General features: G+C 39.2%; 1 protein-coding gene and 1 long non-coding RNA gene across 3 annotated transcripts in view; one reads left to right on the forward strand and one right to left on the reverse strand.

The window, feature by feature from the left end:
* The first annotated feature begins 1,500 nt into the window (after positions 1-1,500).
* LOC109203157 (uncharacterized) lies at positions 1,501-3,579 on the forward strand. The gene is made up of 3 exons (XR_002063080.2): positions 1,501-2,091; positions 2,290-2,382; positions 2,561-3,579. It is a non-coding gene; the product is annotated as an uncharacterized LOC109203157 (long non-coding RNA).
* A 2,570-nt stretch (positions 3,580-6,149) lies between these two features.
* LOC100694467 (ras-related protein Rab-26) overlaps positions 6,150-24,638 on the reverse strand; it is a 112,841-nt gene continuing 94,352 nt past the window's right edge. The window contains exons 6-9 of one of the 2 annotated variants that reach the window (XM_003438677.5): positions 16,336-16,401; positions 14,300-14,356; positions 13,499-13,575; positions 6,150-9,450 (exon numbers count right to left, since the gene is read on the reverse strand). In XM_003438677.5, coding sequence (XP_003438725.1) covers positions 9,348-9,450; positions 13,499-13,575; positions 14,300-14,356; positions 16,336-16,401 — 303 coding nt within the window. In that variant the 3' untranslated portion in view covers positions 6,150-9,347. The remainder of the gene's footprint in view (positions 9,451-13,498; positions 13,576-14,299; positions 14,357-16,335; positions 16,402-24,638) is intronic. The other variant, XM_005447990.4, reaches the window with a different exon arrangement.

The following is a 24,638-nucleotide window of genomic DNA, read 5'->3' on the forward strand; positions in this document are numbered from 1 at the left end:
TACATTTAAGCTAAAAATTAATAAACAAAAAAACTTCAGGTATTAGTTTCACATTTGCACGGCCATTACTCGAGCTGTTTTTAAATTTAACACTTTACAGCAGAAATGACTTGGCACTGTATAAATAAAACTGAATTGAATTGAATTACTTAGCACTTATATAGCACTAATTAGCAAATATCTATGTCCATGTTATGCACCCATAGTCTTTTGCTTCCCCCCTGCTTACCAAGCTTGTTAGCCTTAGATAAAAAGACAAATGCAGAACTCTATCACTAAAAAATCTTCTGGCTGTAGCTGTAGATTTTCTCAACGTTACTACGGAAGCAGCACTGGTCTTAAATTTCAGTCAAAACAAACAGAAAAAGGTGATTGCATCAGAAAATAATGCAGGTCCCATTTCAGTTGTTGTTGTTCTAAAATGCTGGTCTTCATTACGATTACCAAATGACAGAAACAGAGTGACTTGGTGCAGGGGTGATCAGAGTTACTGCCAGCTGAAAAACGTGCACATACAGGCTGTGAGATGTAATATACAAGATAAATGCGTCTACTGAGCAAATCTGTGGTACAAGTGCGACCCCTGCTGAGCAAAACATGCATTGCAACGTGCTCCACCTTGATAAAAGATATTTCCTAATTTTTTGAGAGTTTTGATGGTTTTGACCAAGAAAACACCTTAATGCTTTAATTCCAACTTGTAATTATTGAACACTTGTTCATGTTATTGGGTGTCAAGATGTGTAGATGTTCTGTTTCATCCTTTTGTTATATAGTGGTTCCATTTTAGATAATAACCCCATTATTATGATTATGAGATAAGCCTGCCAGTCAGATTATCTAGTTAAGGTCATTTCACCTTGACATAGTATGAGGCAAAACTTTTTTAGGTCATATTGTCAGGGCAACACGCTTTAAGTGGCTCATCTTCAAGCACCCCCGCATCTAGTAAACAAGAGCGAAGGGGGGAAAATATTTCTGTGTGTCCTTGTCATAGTGTTCCAGACTGGGATGCTTTAAAGAAATTGGAATAACTATTAGCCAGAGTGTGAGTCACAGCCTGTCTGACCAAACAGTGCCGATCACGTATGCATGGAAACCTATTTTCCACCTGCAACTAAGGACACAGTAACAGCAGGAGAGAACACTTGATTTAGGCAAAAGTAAACAGAACACAATGTATATTAATATTGTCTCCATCATCAGTGTCGACAGCAGCATCAGAGATAAACCAGAACGAAGTGCAAGGCATCTTTAACCCTTTACTGGGTGAGGAACTATATCCCATAAGCTATGTATTCACAGCTTGAAATACGTGCCAGACATTCCTCCAAAGTCAATCAAACAAAAAGATAACATGTACAGAAGTATTCAAAGCCTTTGCCCTTACACTCAAATTGAGCTCATGTGCATCCTGTTTTCATTGATCATCTGTCAGATGTTTCTACAAGGTGAAGTCCACCTGTGGTAAATTCAGTTGATTGGATATGATTTGGAAAGGCCAAACACATGGCTATGTAAGCTATGTATGAAGTTCAAAGAAATGTCTGTAGCCATCTGAAGCAGGATTGTTTCGAGGCACAGGTCTGGAGAAGGGTACAGAAACATTTCTGCAGCATTGAAGGTCCCAGTGGGCACAGTGGCCTCCATCATCCGTTAAATGGAAGAAGTTTGAAACTTCCAGGTCTCTTCATAGATCCTGGACTTATGCACCCCCATTCTGGACTCCAAATGCCTTTGAAAGCTTATCTCCAAGGTCGAGGTCAGACGGCGGGTCTAGGCCCAGCGCTGGATTAAGCACTGGGCAAGATGGCTCTGTCTACATCGGCTCACTTCTCACCCCCTTACTTGTCATGTGCTTCTTGGATTTGTGATGTCAAGATGTATGTGCTCTCTGTGCACATACATGGCTGGTTGTTGCTCCTCCAAATGCGTCCCACAATCGCATCCACCTTTCCCTGGATTTGAAAGACAGTTGGGCGGTGTATCCTTCATGGCCCACCTTATCCCAGGATTCATTGCGGGCTAAACAGGAGAATTTTGTTTTTATAACAATGGTGGACAAGGCAGGAGAGCAGTACACTTTTAGATGTAAGTATATGAAAATCTGGTGGAACAAAAGTTAAAAGCTTAAAATGGTTGTGTTGTTAGGTTTTGGTTAAATATAATCTTTGTAAGAATTGCCTGTAAACTAGCTTGTATGACAGGTCCTGTGGTTTTTCATGTAATGCCACTCACAAACAGCTAATTCAGATTTTTTCAAATTAGTCTTTTTGTGATATGTTTTAGGGACCAAAGAGCAGACAGCTCTATTCATACGAATAAGAGGTGAAAATGATCACCTCTTTACCAGGGTCAAGAATCGGCCACTGTGGCACTGAGGTACAAAACTAAATCTGTTTTAGTACAGTTTTATTAACCCTGATGCTGTACAGAACCTGTGATATCCAAGCAGTATTGTTACTCTTGTGTTCTGTTGTGGAAAACTAGAGTTTTGGATTGACGGATTAACGAAGTTGCCATGGTTTTCTCTCTTCTCTTATATTCTGTATGTGATCAGGACAATTCTGAAGAAGATGGCCTGCAGGGAAAAGTCACTGCCTTGCCACCCGCAACCCCTCCCAAAAACAAAAAACAAAAACAAAACAATCCATATGGATGGTCATATATACCTCATGGGTGAGGTGATAGGAAAGAGGCCCGTTTCTGTGCTGAGTCATATGTTGCTCAGTGTCCATCACTCCCTCCTTTAAAATCCCACTTTATTACACGAAGCTGATGGTTGGTGTCGGGGGGGAAATGTCGGCTTGTGATTGATTGATTTACAGAAACACAGGGGTATGAGAACTGTTGGAAGGCTTCTTTTTTTTAATTAAAGTAATTTTATTATTGTAGGCTACATGGATTTTTTAGGAGCTGAAAAAAATTTTTTGGCAAAGATCTTTAATCTTGTCAAACCGTGTGATACACTTTAGCAGACAGATAAATAACAAATCTGTGGATGCAATATGTGGAACACAGAAAGTGGAATATGTAAACAAATCTAACCAGTTAACCAGACACACTGGTTATACTTCGCTTATTTCAGCATGACGTTACTATGACGTCCACTTCAAATTGGTCTATTGACCTGTGTGTTATTCAGTTGTTGTTTTTTCTATTATTGTGATCTTTCACTGAACTGGTCTTGTTCTTTGATGATTTGACTATTATTTTACTATCTTAGATGTGATGAGGACTGTTCTTTCCCTTGCCAGATTACAAGAAAAAAAATACCATCACAATTTGGAGGTTTTAGTGATCTTGTAATGATGGATCCAAGCCTACCTTTTTCTCCCCTTTCCTGGAAAATATTCAGACAGTAGGCAAGGGTTAAGACTTCAACCCAACTGAACATCGCTGGAGAGATCTGAAAATGGCAGTTTGATAGCTTGAGAGGTTCTGCAAAGAAGAATGGGAGAAACTGCTGAAAAATGGGTGTGCTAAGCTTGTGGCATTATACTCAAAATTATACTCAAAATGACCTGACTGTACTTGCTGCCAAAGGTTTTTCAAGAAAGTATTGAGCAAAGGCTGTGAATACTTAGGCAAATGTTCTATTTTTGTTTTTTATTTTTAATAAATTTGCAAGAATTTCAAGAAAACTTTTTCATATTTTCATTATGGGGTGTTGTTTGTAGAACTTTGAGAAAAAAAGAAAAGATTTTGTCCCACACCATTGACATAAACAGTAAATAAAGTAGGCCCCAGGACAGAACTCTGCGGCACTCCATTAGTGAGATTTAAAAAACTGGAAGAGAGACCACTGAGCTGCACGCACTGCTTACGGTCTGAACGTTAACTAAAGAACCAGCCAACTGCTTGGTCTGAAAGGCCTATTTCCAGGAATCTCTGACATAAAATACCATGGTCAACCGTGCCAAAGGCTTTTGATAAATCAATAACAAGAGCTGCACAGTAGTTCTTTGCGTCCCGCAAATATTTTCATCCAGATTTCTTCAATGGTGTTCTTTCTCACGTAAAATCTTTATTTTTTTGTTTTATGTAGTGGAAAAAATAATGCAAATAAAATGCAGCCAAATAGCCTGTCCATTCACTCTCGTGCTTCCTCTGCTCTTCTTTCATCCATTTCCCTCTGAATCTTCCCTCTGACACTAATCAAACATGACGAGGCAGGGAGGAAGCAAAACAGAATACATTGACCTGAGACACAGACCTTCAAAGTAAAACAGGAAACACTGGGTCACCGACCCAGGACTGTGACAAGAGGAAATCAAAAGTGGCAGATGACAAAAAAAAAGTAACAGAAGATTTTCACACAAATAACTTTAATAATTAATTATTAAAAATTCATAATATTTGAATAAATGGTAAATGGCCTGTATTTATACAGCGCTTTTACTACTCCCTAAGGACCCCAAAGCGTTTTACATATCCAGTCATCCACCCATTCACACACACATTCACACACTGGTGATGGCAAGCTACGTTGTAGCCACCCTGGGGCGCACTGACAGAGGCGAGGCTGCCGGACACTGGCGCCACCGGGCCCTCTGACCACCACCAGTAGGCAACTATTACTATTATAAATATTTTTTTTTGTTTCAACTGTCCCATTTTTTGCCTGCAAAGGAGTGACTTTCCCTTGCATGTCCATCTTCTTGAGCATTGCCTCAACAGACAGAAAATAATAGAACAGCCTGCCTCGCCTGCATTCCAGGACACCTTACCCAGATCAAGCCACCCAATCATCTACCTGTGCCTAGCCCTGCCTCAGTCACCAGCTTCCAAAACTCGAGTCTGTAGTGAAATCACTCTTTCGTATACTTAACTGTACTTCCATTTATCTTATGCTGTTCGATGACTGTTGTTCCTCTCCCTCTTTATAGATTGCCCGAGTCTCTTTTGTCAGTTTGCTTTTCTGACCCATTGTTGTTGCTGTATTGTTGGGTTTTTCCCACTATAGAAAAACCTTTTCACTGCAGCTTGTGCGTATCTCCATCATCTGCTAACTGGGTCCATTTCCCATTATACTAGACACCCAGGAAGAAAAAAATCAGCTGGGCCATGAAGGATACACCCGAACCATCCTTTAAAGTTACGTCCACACGTACACGGGTATTTTTGAAAACGGAGATTTTCCGTTTTCGTTTTAAAAAATAATCCCGTCCACACGTAAACGCAGAAATGAAGGAAAAAGCTGCTAGGAACATGCCAAAACAACAGGTGGCGATATACTCCGAACCGTGTAGAAATGTTGGCCAATCAGAAGTCTAGAAGCCTCGGTAGGAAATAGTAAACAAAGATGGGGCATAGAAGCAGAACCGAGTTGTATGTGTGGAGGGACAGTAACTGTGTGTGTATATGTAAGCATTTAAACACAGCAGAGAGTACAATTAACAGTAACAGTATTGTAGAAATTCATTTCACCTAAACAATAACGTGGCGCACAGTGTGACGTCAAAAAAGGCGCACACCTATGACGCTGCGTTTTCTCCGTTTTCCTCGTCCACACGTAAATGCAAAAACGGAGTTTTCGAAAATATCCACCCTGGCAGGCGTTTTTAGAAATCTCCGTTTTCAGTGACTGAAAACGCCGTTTACGTGTGGACAAAAAGCCCAAACGCATAGAAACAGCTGCGTTTTCAAAAATACCCGTGTAGGTGTGGACATAGCGTAAATCTGGGGAAAAGGAGGCCGCGTTTGTGGGCCGTATTTGCAGGAGCCTTCAAATTGGGACAAACTTCGTCGCCTCACTGTGACGTAATTGCCCTTCGATATGTGACCTTTGAAGGATGCAGCCCCAGAATTGGGATGCATCTTTTGTGTCCTTGATGATTGCTGCACCCAACAGCTGGATGTAAATTGTAATCCCCATTTTTTTTGGTCATTTTTTTTCACCAATAAATCAATAAGTTTACCTTAAAGACTTTGGTGGATGTAAGCCAATTTTTAATAGATTGTTAACACCCTCACTACACCCCTACAAAGTTTTACCAGAATTCATTCAAAACAAAACCCGCACAAATACACAAAATGCTACCAAAAACATAACCTCCTTGGCCTAGGTAACAACATTTGGTTACAGCAAATGTAATCACAGGTTAGTACCAGATGATGGAGCTAAAGATCCACAAAAAATGCATTCATTTTTATGATAGATTCTTTATTAGTCAACACAAAAGATCGATACAATACAAATAACCTCAGTTAAGATACAGTATACAGATTACAAGTTAACAATAAATTCATGAGAACTGATTAATTCTAAAAATGTATGCTTCACTGTAAAATCCTTACTTATGCTTTGTAGTACTACTTGATAGAGTTTACAACATTGGCAGAAATCTGTATGAAACCATCTTTGATAAAACACCTGGAAAAATAACGGGTTTCTACCAATAACTGCAGAGAAAATAGAAAAAACGTAAGCAAGCTGTCCTCGAAGATTTAAACACTCCCCTGCGGTTCACTGTTCTAGATTATACGACTCTACTGTAAGTTTATTTTGCTTTGAAAATTTTGCGCAATGTGGTAAAATGAAACCAGGGGCTGGATGTATAAACAGAATGTGTGCATTAAAAAACACGTATACGGTTTTCACCACACATAAAGTGGTATGGTTTGTATTAGAGCGGAGCCCCACGTGGTGGTGTGGGAAAAAAGGTCCGGAAAACTTAACACATAACACAACAGCTCGGTATAAATGTGTTTTTCTTGCAAGAACTGATGCCCTTGTAGTACAGCATTTCTGCCATGGTGTTTTTCTTTGAATTTATATAGTTAATAGCCTCCACTGCTTCTTTCCCTTACTAGTTTTTATCCTGATCATGAACCTGAGATCTTGTTTGCTCATGTTGTAATGATACCATAACAAGGGAGTGTGTACTTCCACTAATTGGTAAGAACAGGAATGGCAAAAATTGAGCTTTAATAAACCAAAAAAAAGAAGAAAAACAACAACAACACAGTTTTATATATCTGACAAAAAAAGAATGTGCACATTTTTCCTAACCTTTCTTTGTTGCATACAAACAGCTTTAGTCATGAGTATTCAGTTTTATACATCTGGCCCCATGATGTTGTGTTTTTGTGTAAAAAAATACCGGCAATGAAAAGCTTCTTTCTCAACAGCAATATGCATCTTCTAATCAGAAAGGCTCTCTAAAGAAAATCTCTGCTTAAAACTTTCAACCAAGTTTTTCATAAATAAATAGAATAAAACATCAAAATCTATATATTGTTTTTAAGTTGGGTGTTTCGCTGTGATCATTTCCTTTGGCTGATGAAGACTTGGACATGTGATACAAAGATACATAAAACTCCATGAGAGGAGTCTGAGTTACACGGGACCAATTCCAGATCTCTATATTTTAATTCATAGATGTTCTGACAGTAGCTTTACAAAAGTCTTGAGCCACTCCTCATTTCTTTATATTCCAAGAAGCCAGACTTTCCTGTCATTTTTTAAGTGTTCTTGAGCAACCGGGTTTCAAAATGTCTGTCCAATTTTTTTCTGGACATTGGCTGCTTGTTCACTCATTTTCAGTCCCATCCTTGTACCTGACAATTTTCTGACAAATACTGATTTTTGGTTTGTTAAGCCACCCATCACTGACCTATGAATCAGAGATAAAAAAGGCACCAAAACTCAAGGAATGAATTAGTGTTTTGTCTACACATAACAGGCATCACGTAGCAAATAACTTATTTTAAATTGTATCTTCAGGCACTTACTTACACTCACTAGTAGAAACAAGGGTGGCTGTAAAGAAGTCATTCTTAAGGACTGGCAATGGGTTTTAAGAAGACCTAATCCAAATTTGAAATTTCATTATCAATACCTATGGAGAAGGTCAGGATAGAGGTACAATTGCATTGCTTGATGCTGACCTTGTTAAAACTGGTGGAATTATGAATTAAGAATGAAGAAAAGTACCACGATCATCTGGAAAGTGTCTGATTGGCAACAGCTTCGTTTTTGAGCATGTCAATGATCCCAAACACACTGCCCGTGCAGTAAAGGCATACTGGGACAGAACAACACACAGTAGAATGCTATCAGTCATGGACAGGCCTCCCTAGATCCCGGACCTCAACATCACTGAAGCAGTGTGGCATCATCAATGTGGGAATGAAAGGCAGCCAACATCCAAAGAAGAACTTTTGTCATTCAAAAAAACCTGAAGAACTATTAGAGAAGATTATTTAAAGAAATTACAAGAAAGAGAGTCATATCAAATATTGACTTTAAGGTGCTGGGAATTTCACAAACTCTGTTTTTGACTTATGTACTGATATATTTCCATGTATCTTTGCGCACATTTCAATAAATCACTGCAGCCATTTCACATTTTCCTAACAAAATGTAAAGAATTGAGGGGTGCATCAAGGCTTTTGCACAATACTGTATATGTAAGGTCCCGTTCAAGGTTTGGGGAAGAAATATGGAAAATACGTTTTTCACACCCAATATTCAACTGTTTTTTTGTAATGTTTTCTTTTTGCTATGCAGGTTAACAGCAGACTTCACACAAACGCAGTTGTTTTTTGTTGCAAAAAGCATTTGTCCTTTTCTTTAATTTACTGAAAACGGATCAACATCTAGAAAATGATTTTTCTGGAACAACTGCATCATTTCTCAGGAAGATACATTTCCCATTGTAGGTCTGCTGTCCTTTGCTGATTGTGTTGTTGTATACATTTATCACCGCTGGAGATTTATTCATGTTAGTAATATATCACACAGTTCTAACGTCAAACTGTGTACAAAAGGTTGCTAGCTCGAATGGGTCACAGACACATCAGTGTTATTAAAACTGTTATTATATGGTATCCTGTACATAAACAGCATGTACTGTAGTGCAGAGTGACAGCTTACATTATGTGCAATGGTGGTTTGTACAAATTGGTTTCTGTTATTCTAGTCAGACTGATTTAATATTTAGCCTTGTTACGTCTGTAGAGTTTCTTTCAATAAGACAGGCATCTATAAACAACAAAGCTTCCAGAGCACAAAATTAAAATTACATTTAAAATATTTACATCAATCATGGAAACTGGCACAGAATGGATTAAACGGGCTTACAAACATAGCGTCTGTGCGCAGACATGCATGTGTATGTGCAAGCTTGGAGACAGGAATTATATTACATTCACAGTCGCAGAGGGAAGGTGGGTCGGGAGAGAGAGCGTATTGGCCGCAGAGAAATATAAACATTGAGAATTTCAGGCCATTTCCAGGTACACCAACTCAAACTTATTACATAGTGTAAGAGAGTGCACCTGCTGTCTTTCTCTCGCTCTTGCACAAATACACACGCACATACACACAAGTAGGATGTGGTCTATGAGCGGCAGCAGCCAGCGGTCCTCATTTCTTTGTCGACGTACTCCTGCAGCTGAAACTTTGGCTCATCGGGTTCCTTCATGGTCCTGTGCTTCAGTTCCCTGAGACAGAGAGACATAAAGACTCATATAGAACTAAACAGGCATTAAAAGTGGTTAAATGGCAGTAAACCTAATTTTCATATATATATATATATAAATTCATTTTCTTCTCTTTTCTTTTCTTCTTCACTCCTGAATAATGCTCTACCCTGACTCCCACAGAGCTTTGGAGCACTGCGCTCATGTTTTAGGGATTACACAGAGGTGGTTTCACTCTGTTCAAGTATCCGGCCAAAAACACCTCATCCAGAAAAAATATCTGGTGAACTTCTTCACCGCCTCCTGTGATTGCAAGGGCTTGTTAGTAGTTGTTGCTGGTACTACTGTTGGCCCTGCTGGTTAATTTGAAGACATTAGGCTGCATCTATTTTTAGTTTCTTTGTTATTCTCTCTCAGCTTTTCAGCTCCATCATTTCACTTTTATTTGTCCATCTTTATCAACCGCTTCTTCCTCACTAAATTTGCTCCACAAGGTGCAGAGTTCAGTGTGGAAGCCCGTTTCCGCCACACACACAAAAAAGTATCCATAACTGGAAATTTCAAGTTCGACTTATTAACTCAAAGTTTTGAGAAAAGTAACTTAAAGTTAGCTAAAGTTAGCTCTGCCCATAAGTAATCTCTGTGAATGACGTCATTTTCTTGTTACCCGGAAGGATATGGGACAGAGGAATGTGCACTCAAAACCGGATTGCAACAAATTGGGGCTTTCGAGAGTACGTTTGCTCATAGTAAAGCCATGTGATTCAGCTAATAACACAAGGATTTCATCATTTGTGAAGCCACGCTGAAAATACTCAGCAATTTGTGCATTCATGACTGGCTGTAATACTGGTAGCTTAGCTGTGGCATTTGTAGCCGAGGGCTTCGGCTTCCGGGTAACAAGGAAATGACATCATTCGTATAGATCACTGATTGGCAGCACTAACTCGAAATTTGGACTTATTAACTCAAAATTTTGAGAAAAGTAAGTCGAAATTTCTAGTTAGGGATACTTTTTTTTCTTTTAGTGGCAGAAACGGGCTTCCATAGTTTAGTGAGGCGAACTGCATTAAACATTTTGATTGGACAATGCAGTGTCAGTAATAAAACATGAGCCAATGGGCTGTTGTCAGTGCGGGTAGGCCCAGTGCGCACCGGCACTTCAAGCGGGCCTGTATAATCGACAAAGCATAAAATAAGAATTATATTGACCCATCGACCTACAAACACATTGACCCACTGGGAAATGCCCAGATTAGCAGTCCAGCACCCTGAGGCAACTGTTATTGTGATTTGACCCTGTATAAATACAACTGTTTTCTTATTAAATGCCATGCCATAACCACTGAATTACAGATGACCACCAAGTGTCATTTCTCTACAGTTTTTTGACTTTCCAAAGAAACAAAACCAACAAAAAAATATAGATCAGATTAGTGACTTGGAAGCCCCTCTAGGTAATACTAATAAAGAGAGCTGAAGGAGCCTTTGCCATAAATAACAAAAAGGAAAAAATGTTATATGAAAACCTATAGATCAGTTCTGACAGTGGGTCATTTGTCGATGTCACTCCTGCACTGTCTCAATGCCAAACATGTACTGTTTGATTAACTGGTTTCATTGCCTTTTGAATTTGTGTTTTGTGCAAATAAAGGCCCACTGAAGTGGAACAAATAAAAACATAGGGCAGAGATGAGAGATGAGGTGAGTCAGCGATGACGGAGTGGTTCGGAGAGAGACGAGAGAAGCAGAGGGATGAAAAGACCGAGAAGGTGTTCACATGAGCTGGAAGACAACAACGAGAAAATATTTGATTTCATATTCTGTTTGCGGTGTGATTGTGTGCCAGACTGTGCTACTCTATTCTTGGCATCAGCCCTCTCTGCCAGTCTGTTACCATAACAAGACTATAAATGTGAAACAGCTCCCACACACTGTCCGACACCACACATTTGTCAGAAACACAATGAAAATACTATTGTCAACGTTTTTATTTCTATTAAAGTTCATGTTAAGAGAAAAGACACTCATGTTATATCTGATCTTATAGATGAATATGTCATTTGTATCTGTGTGTCTAAACGCTTTAGATATTTCTTTTTTTAGCTTTCTAGTTCCAAATATAGCATGAAAATGTTTTCATAAAACAAATGAGCAACATTTGTCAGGTAGTGCTTCTTGTGGATACATCTGTCCAGATGTACACTGCATGACAGCATTTCTTTTTGAATCTTCCATTGATATTATCGCAAATAGTAGTAATTATACAAATTCACTCACCATACATTCCCTGCCTGTTTCATTAGTTACATCTTCCTAGTACGGGGCTGGACCCCCCTCTTTAACTTAAGAACTGCGTTCTTTTTGGGATGCAGTGCATCCAGAAAGTATTATCAGCATTACGCCCTCTGCAACCCCTATTCTCTTTGTAGTCGCACTGCAAGAGCATTCAGCTGTTGGCAGGCTTTTGAGGAGGCACACCAGTCTTTGTCTAAGTGGAACCAACTATGTTAGCTAACATATTATATATTTAAAATAAAACCTCATCGTTTTAAAATGTGTTAGTCTCCATATTTACGTTGCAGATTTTGAGCCAGGCTGTAACAACAGCGTTTCATTTGTTCCATATTTTCTAACATTAATGGCCTATTTGAAACTTCCAAACTTCTTCCATTTACGAAAGATAAAGGGCACTGTGCTCATTGGGACCTTTAGCGTTGCAGAAATGTTTTGATACCATTCCCCAAATCGGTGCCTCGATGCAATCCTGTCTCAGGTTTGTACAGAGAATTCCTCGGACTTGATGACCTAGGTTTGTGCTCTGACATCCATCTATGGGATCTTATATACACAGGATTCCAAATCATGTACAATCAACTGATATCACCACAGCTGGACTCGAATCAAAGCTGGAACCCAACAAAAACTGATGGAGTAAAGCCCTGTGGATTGTTAAATGGACTGATTCTTATATAGTGCTTTTCCACTCTAACTTCTGATCAGTAGATGACCTGCTCTACCTCCTGAGCTACAGCCACCCCGGGACAGGGACAGTATATCTGCTTACACTCTGGGAATGAAGATAGATGATGCTGACCTGTAATTTGGAAACCTCTGAATTACAGCTGCGAATCATAAATTAGTTAGCTAACTAGTCCCACGATCCAACTTTAAGCAATTTATTTTGATACGTTACAGGTGCTAATAACACATTTGCACTTGAAATCTCTTTATACAGTTTCTGTAAATTGAAAATTAAAATTTATCTTACCCTAATTTGTAGGGACGGCCTTTAAAATTAGACACTGTAACACTGTATCTGATTGGCCAAAAAACATGATCGTGTTTCATTTCAATCGGTCAGTTTTAAAAACTGATCATGATTGCTCAATAAGAGTAGAATAAGTGCCCTTTTATTTCAGTCGTTTTACCAATTTAGTTATACTGTGATCAATCTTAGCAGTAGCTTGTAAAAATCCATTTACTTTATGTCTAGCATTTCAGGCATTTTGAATCTATTTTGCTGCTACTGCTCACATCTTTTCAACCATAGTCTCAATTGCCCAATTTCTAACATATGACTTAAATCATGTTCCATTCTTTACATGAAAAAGCTGTTTGCTTTTAAGACTAAATGGCACTTGGCAGACTGTAGTATTTTCTTGTATGGTCACACACTGACATGTGATGTTAAAAAGGTGTCACCTTTTCATAAATAAATCATTTTTGTCCATCTTTAGAATCAGGTGGAAAGTGATACAACAAAAGGTCTTACTCGCTTGCATTAAAAAAAAATCCTGGGTCTAAAAGGTCTAAGTGCTTTGGGTAGAAGTGGAGCTAAACGTGGTGCTATTAAGAGCAGACTGAAAAAAGCCAAAGTAACTCAGTAACATCAGTTACACAGCAAAAGCTTTCTAAATCAGCCAAATTTGGGCAAAACTTAAAATGGAAAACCACTTAGTGTAGTCAAATGAGCAAAAGTTACTCCTTAAGTTGCATATGCTTGCTTTATGATCACGTCTAATCTCCCTCTGGCATCTAATATTTGCGCTGTTGTGCTGAGACTCACCTGGCCACAGCAGTGAACGCCAGCTCGACATTCAGTCCAGATTTTGCACTTGTCTCCATAAACGGCACTCCAAATTCCTGCATACAGAAACATATCTTGTCAGGTGTGTGTGTGGCCGTGCCACTCGTCTGTCTTTTACTGTGAGGACATAACGACCTAAATTGCAGAAAAATTAGACTTATGATTACTTAAGATTGGAAGCATATTCGTGCAGAGGGGTTTATGACACCTGGGGAGGGATGAGAGGGTTGATGATCAATACTAATATTTCAAAAATACTTGTGATGGCTACTGAGGTGCCTGGCTTTCAAAACTAATTTTCTCCTCATTTTGTTGTAATTTGGAAAAAGAGCGAGAACGCAGAATGTGGTCGATGAGAGATGCTCCCAGGTGAAGCAACCTCATTCCGTGTACGTGTGAATATCTCAATATTCCTGCTGAGTTTGTTACCTTGACAGCTGCTGTGCGTCTGCCACACTACTCCATACCACTTCATATTTAGCCTTCTCTAACACGCCTCTCAGAGCTTATCTGAGCGAAACGGCCTGGAAAATTAAGTTAGCAAGTCCCCGTCATTTATTCCAAACAATAACAACATTATGTGCCTGTATGAATACATAATTGCACACACTAATCAAGACGCACAAGCCATATGGGGTGGGGGGAGGGGAAGAGAATTTCAGGGTCAACTTTGCTGCATGAGCGGATTAAGTATAATAAGTATTTTTTATTCTTGTTACATGTGTCAAACATTATGTGTGCTATGTGTATAGGCACAAGTGTGTGTTATAGAAAGCTCACCTTTGCCAGTTTCTCCCCCTCTTCTCGCTTCACCACCCTGTCATGTGTCACATCAGCCTAGAACATATGGGACAGACAGCACGGAGTCAGAAACTTATATTCTTTTTGCAGTGTCTTTAGTGTAGTTGCTCCTAATGACAAAATATGTTTTTTAATAAGCATAAAAAATAAAGAGACTGACCCTCCTTGTTTTAGACGCTTGAAGCTAGCAACTCTATAACAAGCACAATTTAACTGGGACTGTTGCTATTTAGTTAGCTCTGCTAATCTAGTTACCATATTAGCAAGTCGGTATGAGAACAAAATGACCTAACTGGAAGAAAAATTAGGTTTATTAATTGTGTGGATACATGTCTCTGAACATAAAGCTTTTATTTACATTATATTCTTTTATTTTTTTTAGCAACTTCATGGCTATTTAATACATAATATTCGACTTTCAGAATTGGCTAGTAGCTAGCTTTCTGCTATCTTAAATATTCTAGGGTTTAGAGAAAATGCTATTACTGTAAATAAAGCTGATAAAGTGGAATTTACCGTCTAAAAACTAAGTCTACAGCAAGTATGTTGCTGAACAGAAAAAGATACTTTGCATTAATTTAGGATTGTGACTAATGTAAGCCTTAGTCACGCTACAGTAGAAGCAGCACAATAGCCTTCTTGCAATTTAGCAAAAATTGGTAGTTGTTTTGGTGTTTTATGCTGTTGGAGGCTCACTGCAAGTCCTTGCAGCTAATAACTGGTTGCCCAGATGTTGGTGATGCAACCATCAACCTCAGAGTGACCACTTTTAAATACGAGCCAGGAGTGGGAGGCAACCTGTCTGACTCAGATTGACTGAAATCCCTCTAAGACAGATTAGCCAAGGTTTGCAAATAACTGCCATCTAATTTATACGTCGCAGTCAATCTGAGTCAGTCTGCGCTGATAAGCACAACCCATCTGTAATGCATGTCTTTGCAATAAAGGACTCGATTAAACAGGTTGTGTTCTGGTTATATCACTATATAATCGCAAGGTTGCTGTGCGCATATTGTAGTTAAATTGCTACCCTGCAGCAACTACATTACTATTTGTGGAACAATTTATGAATTCTTGTTTCAAATCTATGACGTTCTGTCTAGACTCTAAATGTAAGTAGTTAATGTGAATTTCTGTTTAATGGGAATTTTTGTGCATTTAGTTGGTAACAGATTTGCAATTCTTGTCAGTTTATCAAAGTTAATGGTTTAAACAGATTGCAGGTAACTGCCAACGTGACCCCATTCAATGACAAACTTATTGAAGACTGATTCCATCCTATTGCCATTTTATTGTCGCTTTGACACACCAAAATCAGTTTGTAAGACTGCAACAGACTGTGAGTTATTTCTTCAGAGCAACCATTTCAAACCAATGAGATCACAAGTTAACTGCACATAGTTAGAATCATTTTGGTCATGTTACAGTCTCCAACTACTGTTTTCCCTTGTGTGACTGCAGAAGAAAGAATATGAATATATCAACTAACTCTTCTTGAAGCTTTTGTTGCCACTAACTCCTGAGCAAAACATTTTATATGTCTGTTTTTGGCTGGTTATGTTAAATGTCTAGCTTTGCTAGTGTTCCAGTGTTCCACTATGTACAGAAGCTCCAGATAGTAAAACCATAAAAACCATAAAGGCTAAAATCGAACAATGCCAAAAAGCTCATTAAAGCTGTAAATCTTTCCATTCATCAATATGAGCAACCACTTAATGTCACGCTCAAAGCGACTTGATTAGTTGCTAGTATTAATGTGAACTATTGATTAGTTAAGCTTTAATAATGTGCATTGTTTTGCTTTGTTCTGATATAATGATGTAACCACTGAAAAATTGTGACATTGGAAAATCATTTCTATAAAAAATGAAATAAACTGCTTTTCCCCTGCTTTCGTGCATATCCATTACACTCTGGCTCAAGGCCCTACTATACCTCCTCCTGTGATCCCTTCTTCCCACCCTCTATGAGTCCATCTGTCCATCTATCTCCCAGTGTTGGCAACAAGGTCTCACCTTGTTGCCCAGCAGCATGACGACCACATCCTGCTGGGCGTATTCATGAATCTCTGTCAGCCATGCCTGGAGATGGAAATAGAGCAAAGAGTGGTGAAGAAATTCAGAACAGGAGAGGATGAGCAGGAAAAACGGGTCGTTCAGAGGAGACAGGACTGATCGAGGGGTGGGATAGAAGATAAAGACTACTGACAGAGGAGACGAATGAATCCACTGAGAAGGAGAAAGGGAAAGAAAAGATTAATTTGTTGGTTGTTGCTCTTACTTCATCTTGTCCTTCCCTTCTCCCTCCTCCAGATCGTCCCCTCTTTGCCCCTTTTCTCTTTTCTTTTATGTCTATCCATCCATCTCCTTCCAATTACAGGTCAGCGGTCACTTCCCTTTTTGCTGGCTTGGTTAAAAAGCCCTTAATGTTTCTCACTCCTGCACACCAGCATCTAATTTCCTACATCTTCCTACATACTTAACTGTTGCCATTTGTATACCAAAGAAAAAGCATGTTTCTATCCCACATTAATACAGCTTTTTTGTGCAAACGGAAGATGCAAGTAAGCAAGTAGAACTGACTGAAATAAGATGACTGCAGCTAGAAGACAGAGAGAGATGTGATTAGTATAGGCGAATCCTTCTTTATTGTGAGCCACCAAGGAGAAGAACTTTAAATTTCAGTAAGCTGAGCGTATCAAGGCATTCCCAAGCCAGCCAAGAGACATAATCTAACACATCCTTGTTTCACATGATCCAAAACACCCTGAAAAAAAGGGCACCTAGCCCCTATCCAAATCAAACAGCAGAACCAGCTCAACTACTAGACTCACTTTGAGAGAATCTTCTTTCCGTTTCTGGATCTGCAGCCTTGTTTTTTCTGCATGCAGTTTCTGCCCATAGCTTAGGATAGGAAAGTAGATCCACCAGGACATCACAAAGGACAAAAAGAGAAAAACTAGAGCGTTGGATTAGTGAAGGTGATGGGCAAATTCATCTGCCAATTTCCTGCTTCCCTCTCCCAAACTTATGACCACACAGATAAACAGCTTGAAGTAGCAGTTCATCCTCAGAAAAGCAAACCTTTTCTGACTGAGAACCACAATCTAGGACTAGGAGGAGCCAATTCTCACGCCAGCCACTTCAAGAAAGCCAACAAGATCATGTTATTCTCAAAAAGCAAAGACTTTGTTCGAGACCATCAAACCAGACAGCCTCTGATTCTTGCCTCTGGCTAGAAATTCTGTCCGATAGAATTAGAAATACTGACAGTAACAGTACACTGTAATGATTATTCAGTACACTGGGCCTTTATGTGAAACTAATGTGCGCTTCGGTGGACAGGTGTTATGAATACATAACTCCTGGTGCACATCCTTTTTAAAGCAATCACTGCAACCTCATAGATATGCTGTGTATGTCGTGACATCTGCAAGTTAGTTCACACCATTATCTGAATTATCAAATGTAACTAATTTGATAGGTGGCTATGGCATTCGGTGTCTGTCATATGTCAAAGATGTGATGTGTCTAATATAATTTGCATGAACTGGCCATTTGTACAGTACAAATACTGCAATTTTGTTAAAATGTACACTTTAATTTTAACTTTAAATACTGACAAGTTCGGAAACAGTTCCACTCTTCTCCCATACGTCTGTTGTCCCTTATCTTTCAAGGTGCACTTGTTGAATTTTTATAATGATGATGATATTTCCTTGTTGGAGTGTCTTCTGTCCATGATTTATGACAGCAATCTGATGGCAGTGAGCCTCACATCATATAGCAAACCCTCTCCCAATTTGTTGGTCTATTTAAGATTTGAACTTTCCCATCTCCCCCTTTAAAATCCCAATGCTGCTGCTGCAATTTTGCCTGCTCTTTCAGTCTGTCCATCACCCTTACATCACAGCAGTTTTTCAATGTTTAGCTTATCTGCAGGGATTAATGATTTCGGAGCCTTGATGACAACAATAACAAACTATATTCTGTATTTTAAATAAAGGAAGCATCTAATTAACACCCTTCTGAACTTTGTAAGAAACCAAAGAGCTGGAAAATCAACTGGAAATTCAAGTCAGTTATTTCTTTAAATCTTCTGCCATGTTTGCATTAGGAGACAGGGAACCTTCCACCAATAACATTGATGCAATAATTAGCAACTCATGAAGTACCTACATAAAAATATATAAAGATAAGATACCTTAAAGTATTGTGGGTGATCGTGAGCACTGATTTTGAACCCGGAGGAGCAATGCAATCCAAGCTCTTTGTTGGAATCCATATGAATATAAACCTTTCATCAGCCAAAGATAAAAAAGCAGCAGGTTTGTGAGCGGGTGGTCTCTGCCAGAAACAGGATGTATATTTTATTTATTACTTTTATTTGATTTAATCTAAAGTTCCATCCACTTCAAAAAAGCTTATGAATACCTTTTGGTCATAGGAAAATAGGATTATTAACACAGGCAATAATGATTTACAGTAATGCAGTGTAGCTGGCCTACTTTCATGTTTCCAATTAGCCCGGGTGATTATGAAAACCATTTCAGCCGTGGTAATTACTAACCCCTATTCTACGGGCTTTTGTGTGATTAAATCTAAATCCAGTCTGTTTTTTACAACTTAGAGATTTTCTTAGGTTGTGAATTTTTAAGAGGATGTAGCTACTTAATAATGAGCCACAGAGGATCACAAGATTTCTATTAGCTTTTCTTATTTTCTTTTCACAGACAATCCTAAAGAACTGCAAGATACTGTGAGAGTCTTCTGTTAAGCCTAAGGATAACTATGAGCAGAATCTGAGAGCTTGTGCAACATTTAAGTTTACCTACAGTCCAAGGTTGTGTAAAAAAAAAAATAAATCTGTGCTGTCTGAAAGAGGAGAACATGAAGGTTACAGTGTTGTCAAATAAAAAGGGAATTCATTTCATCAGCACAATGGTGACATGCGGTACGTCCTTCATGGCAGCATCCACAAAAGAGATGCATGCTGTCTTTCCTCAACACACTATGAAGAGAACATTCTTCATGAAGGACAGTGTTACCTTATAAAACCTGATAAACTAATTTGGAAAAACAAAGAAGAGAACTGTGCTGGTGATGCAAATAAAAAGCAATCAAAAAGGTTTTTGGTTATATGCACATGTTTCCCAATTCAGATTAAAAGATTTCAAATCAACTGACGCCTTTAATTGGAACAGTGTGACCTGGCATAAAAGTGATGAATATGTCATGCATTTGTCTTCTGCTTTGGCACAGCTTTAATCAGCACCCAGAAGACGGATATCTATCATCTGCTGAGTGCACTAGTTGTCATTAATGTGTTCCTCTTGATTTATTAACGTGAAGCCATTATTCATTTGTTTTTCTGTCAAACATACACTAGCCTAAGTTTCACATGAGTTCTCTACAATGTATGCCATCAAAGAGAAAGGGTATCCTTAATAATACAGACGTTTATGAGAGTCAGCAAATCACAATAAATTTGGCATAAAGGAGGGTAGCTTTAAAGGTGCAGTGTGTAAAATCTCACCACTAGAGGTCAGTAGATTTCAGATTGCAGTCAATTTAATTCTGTTTTCTTACCCCTCCTACCATTCAGCTGTAGTGAGTGCAGGATGTCAGTCCACTGTTGACCTCATGTGTCAATCCATAGTTTTCAACATGATGTCAGTACTGCAGTCCTTTGCCCTCCAGCCACCCTTGGAACCTTAACCTCTCCTAACCCTGCCTTACAGGCCTAATCATACCAATCCCTGCTTCTCCACTGCAGTCGGTAGTGGCTCATTTAAACTGTAGGAATGGGTAACCTAACATTAGAAAAAGACTTGGCCAGCTTTGCTGTTACAACACAACATTAAAGAGACAACTTAACACCAAGTCAACAAAAGTCAACAAAACACAAAATCTATATGTGGTAGTTTGTTTAAGCTAGCTATGTAGCGCTTACTTTTGTTTTAACGATGAACAATTTCTTGCTCTTCACCTCTCACTCAGTAGCATTATTTATCCAGATCAAAAATACATGTAGCTGTCCAAGCTTTCATCCTGACAGCAGCGTAAGGTGAGCAATTCTCTGTAACATACAGCTGGTGTCGTCAAACTGGAGCTCTGGCAGAGACGTCGCCATTTTCATGGATTTAAACAAAGCTGCCGGGGCAGAATATGGAACACCCAACCTAAAATTTGTAGTTTCTTTTCATATCTTCATTTTTTCTCCATTGATATATATTTTATTTAGTCTTAAAATACCTGTTGTCCTAAAACACTTTGTCCTAAAATACTACCGACTGTCCATACTATCCATCACGATGGAATCATTTTTTGCCTTCCAGGATAGAGAGTCAGTCACATGACTAAAAACTATACAAATGTGTCCATGTCTATTTACCAAGGGGAGGGTGTAAAACTTGTGAAGCAGTCCAATATGAGTTGATAAGTCAGTGCACTGACACCAAAACTAAGTTATTGAGGACATCCTGAACCTTTCTGTTGGTAAGTGCTGCTATTTTTGCCACTGTTTGCTGCTCTTAGCCTCTGTTAGCAACTCTTTTCTGTGGCTGGTAAAACATTTTTGGTTTTACAGATACAGTCACTTAAAATTGCCGCCTGATCATTGATAGGACCACGAAGGATCCTGGTGGAATCCTGGTTAGGGCTGGAATACTGTGAATATACTCTAAATATGTAAGAAAAAATGTGTATGTTTCTGTTCTGTGTCCTGTGTACTGTTTGTTTGTATATGTGTCTTTTTGGCTGCTGTTACAACCAAATTTCCCCTTGTGGGACAATTAAAGGATTATTCTATTCTTCTATTCTAATCTAATACATGGCTGGAACGTGTATTACCGCGGGACCGTCATTCTACTGGATTTCACCCATAACCCGACACGTAGCATAAGAACACGGAAGGTCACCTTTCGCATTCCTCAGGAACGCCGCAAGACGTGACAAATCGCTGGGATGTTACGCCTCGGGAGTGAGAACAGGCTGCGACTGATGGATGACCGTAATGATATCTCCCGCCTGTGACGTGGATGATGTAACCATGAGTAGTAACGCCACTAAGTGACCATTAGGAAAACCGGCAGTAATGCCTTGTGTATCCACCAGGGGGAGCAGTGGGGTGGCGCATTCATTTACAGGCTTGCTACACTATATACTTATACCTTTTTAATTTGTTCAGGGATTCGTTATTTATGACAGAATCAGCCTTTCCTTAAAATATTAATATAGATATATGTTTGCAGCAAATAATATGCAGGTTGTGCACAGAAAGTGATGCTTGTATTGATTATGATTATTGCTGAACTGAGTTTCTGAACATGAAATAAAAGCGATTTCATTGCACTGCTAATGTTCTTATATGAAATGCATTACTTTTACATTAACTACATTAACTTTAAGATCCCGTTTTTAAAAGTATGCAGAGTATGTTACTAAAACTGTTGCTAATACATCTGCAAAATTTTTGACATCATGTTGAATTTATAATAGAGTCTAACTTAAAAATATGTAGGAGTAGTTTGTACTTGGTGGAAAGATCAAGTCACAACAGAAACAGTCAGAAACAGTTTTCGGTGCAGAGCTGCCTTCATGAAAACGACATCTGAGCATCAGTCTTTTTTTATCTTGTGGTAACTGTGAGAGTATGTACTCTCCTCCTTGAAACAATTCACACAGTAGTACAGACTGCATTGTTTTGGTAGTCTTCAAATGCCCTGTGTTTGTGAAAGCACCATGAGGTTGCTTTGTTTATTTGCGCACATTTCCAAAGACAGGGCCCAACCCCCATAAAAACCCCAAACAGCTGATAAGAGTTACACACCCACGCTTATCTATCAAGTTAACACTGATCTAATAGACTTTAACTTAGCTTGAAAAACATTCCCCTCCAAGGTACGAGGACAAGGCTGAAAATGATTTAAAAAGCAGCCAATGTCCAAAGAACAGCTTTGAAACACAATTCATAAAGCCTGGAAAGAACTTAACAAATGAGAAACTAGGTGAAAGTCTGGCCTCTCCCATGAGAAATATAGAGAAATTATGGGTCGCTCAAGACTTTTGCACAATATGAGAGTTTAAAGGAACCTAGAGAATAAATAAAAACATTTGTAAGTTGCATTCTAGGAGAAAAAATGATGTGACATGTTTATAATGGAAAGTAGATACGCCCCAAGTAAGGAGGGGGGACACCTAGCGGCTGACCTCTGGCTGAAAGTGGCAATTTAATCTGTATTAGCTGGCATAGCATAGCATTAGCTTATAACTACCTCACATTGTTTAGTCAGCTCTTTGTCAGCTGTCTTTGTCAGAAGAGTCACATGTCTCATCAGCTGGCAATTAGTAATTACAGCAATATTGAGAATAAATGAGCATTTTATGCACATTTCTGTCTGTTAGAGCCCTGACTACTGTTCAGGAGGTGAGGCTTGAGGTGAGGAGGAAGAGGATGACATTTTATCCAGATGCCGGTCATGCTGTCTCTTGCTTTCTCAGATGATAAAACATAGGTATGGCCCCTCATATTTTTAACCTGAAGGTGCAGACACAAATTAAAAGTTGCCAACAAAGCACATGAACGCCTATCAGTTCTTCCTTCCTCCACCTCTAATATACTATATATACTATATGTGGGCGATCTCTAGCCACATATGTAGAACATAATTAGATTATGGAGCAGCGATGTCCGTCTCGGCCCATGTATGGTGGCTACATAATTACAAAGTAATCAATGCTGAGCATAATAGGTGTGCTTTAGGAGTTTGCCTTTAAAACAAACAAATCCGCTGTTCAGCTTTGAAGCTGCCACTTTTGGAAATGTATGTCCCAACACATTTAAAAAGCTATCTGCATATTTTCTGGAGTGACGTGAAACAATTTTTTCTTGCTGACATTAAAATCAGGAAATGATGTATCCCACGGCATTTTTTAATGTTAGCAATAATATCTCATTTACACTTCCAAGAACTCCTCCAAAAACCCTGCCGACGTGTCCCTGGCTGTCATGCTCACATTACTGACGGTTTCCTCGAAAAATCCGAGGAGTTCCTTTAATCATTTTGCCAGCAAACCTGAGGGGATCATACTGCCAAATCTCTCAATTTTCTGCAGCGCAACACTGTGCACACCTCTGTTGATCCTGTTTCTGTGCTCAGCTGTTGTGAACAAATCTCTCTTGTCAACTTCGAGACAAACATCTTCAGACATTTTCCCACATTGCTTATGAATGCTGTATTTTACAGTACTGGACCTTACATTGTTTAGCAGTTTTCTTATAGAGCAAACTGTATTGAAAAATTCTCAGCAAGAGTGTTCCCAGTGATGTGTGATGCAGAAAGTGATATAACCCCAAACATAACACAAGTAGAAAGAGCCAGCTGGGCAGAGAGTTACCGTTAACATTTCAAGCATCAATAAGCACACATTGACTGAGCACGAAGCGAGGCAAATATATTTCATTGCTACTGGATGAAACAGGAAGGAAAAAAGGTCAGGTGTCCCGCACATGCATTTCCTCCCGCCTCCCCCTTTGTGTGTACCATCAGGAAACAACTACTCTGTACAGCAGTAATCCTCGCTCTCGTCTGTAGATTTACAGTGTCCTGTGAGGTTTACATTGCTTCATTACGCCAAGATTAATGTACTGAGCTCTGACCTAGCAGACCCAGCTCCCAACAACACGCGAACCCGCCAATTACTCACACAGCCTTGAAAGATCCCGGCAGTCTGTGGGTGGATTATGGGGAAGTGAGGGAAGGAACGCTGCTTCTGAAGTGAAGGGATCAAACTTCAAAGGAATCGCTGTCGATGCTGAGCGTTAAGAGTTCCTGCAGTACGTGCGAACATGCATGCTACATGTGTGAAAACACATGCATGCTACATGTGTGAAAACACATGTAGCATGCATGTGACGGCTTGTAACACGTGGGCAAGATTTACAGCCTTGATACAGATTTCAGTTTGACACTTTGTGTACAACTACAGAGTCTGTACAAAGAGTCATGGGAGACTGGCACTCCCTTGACGCTCTGTTTGAGGGTTATACTGAGTGTCCTGACTGTGGTTTTCACTTTGTGGGCTGCTTAGCATTGGTGTTCAAAAAAAGAGGTAAACAACTTCAAAATGTTCCTGCACACCATGCTAAGAAAAAAAAGGCAGCAGTCACTAGAAGTCAGCGGATCATGTCAGGGTGTAATTTTAATATTGCGACAGCTTCCTTGAACCTTGAACATCTCTTCCAAATACATGAGCAAAACTGTCATGTGGTGATATGTTTCCAAAATTCACCTCGTTCATGACAGACTCATCAAAAT

This window comes from Oreochromis niloticus, linkage group LG8 (genome assembly GCF_001858045.2).
Source record: "Oreochromis niloticus isolate F11D_XX linkage group LG8, O_niloticus_UMD_NMBU, whole genome shotgun sequence".
Lineage (NCBI taxonomy): Eukaryota > Metazoa > Chordata > Actinopteri > Cichliformes > Cichlidae > Oreochromis > Oreochromis niloticus.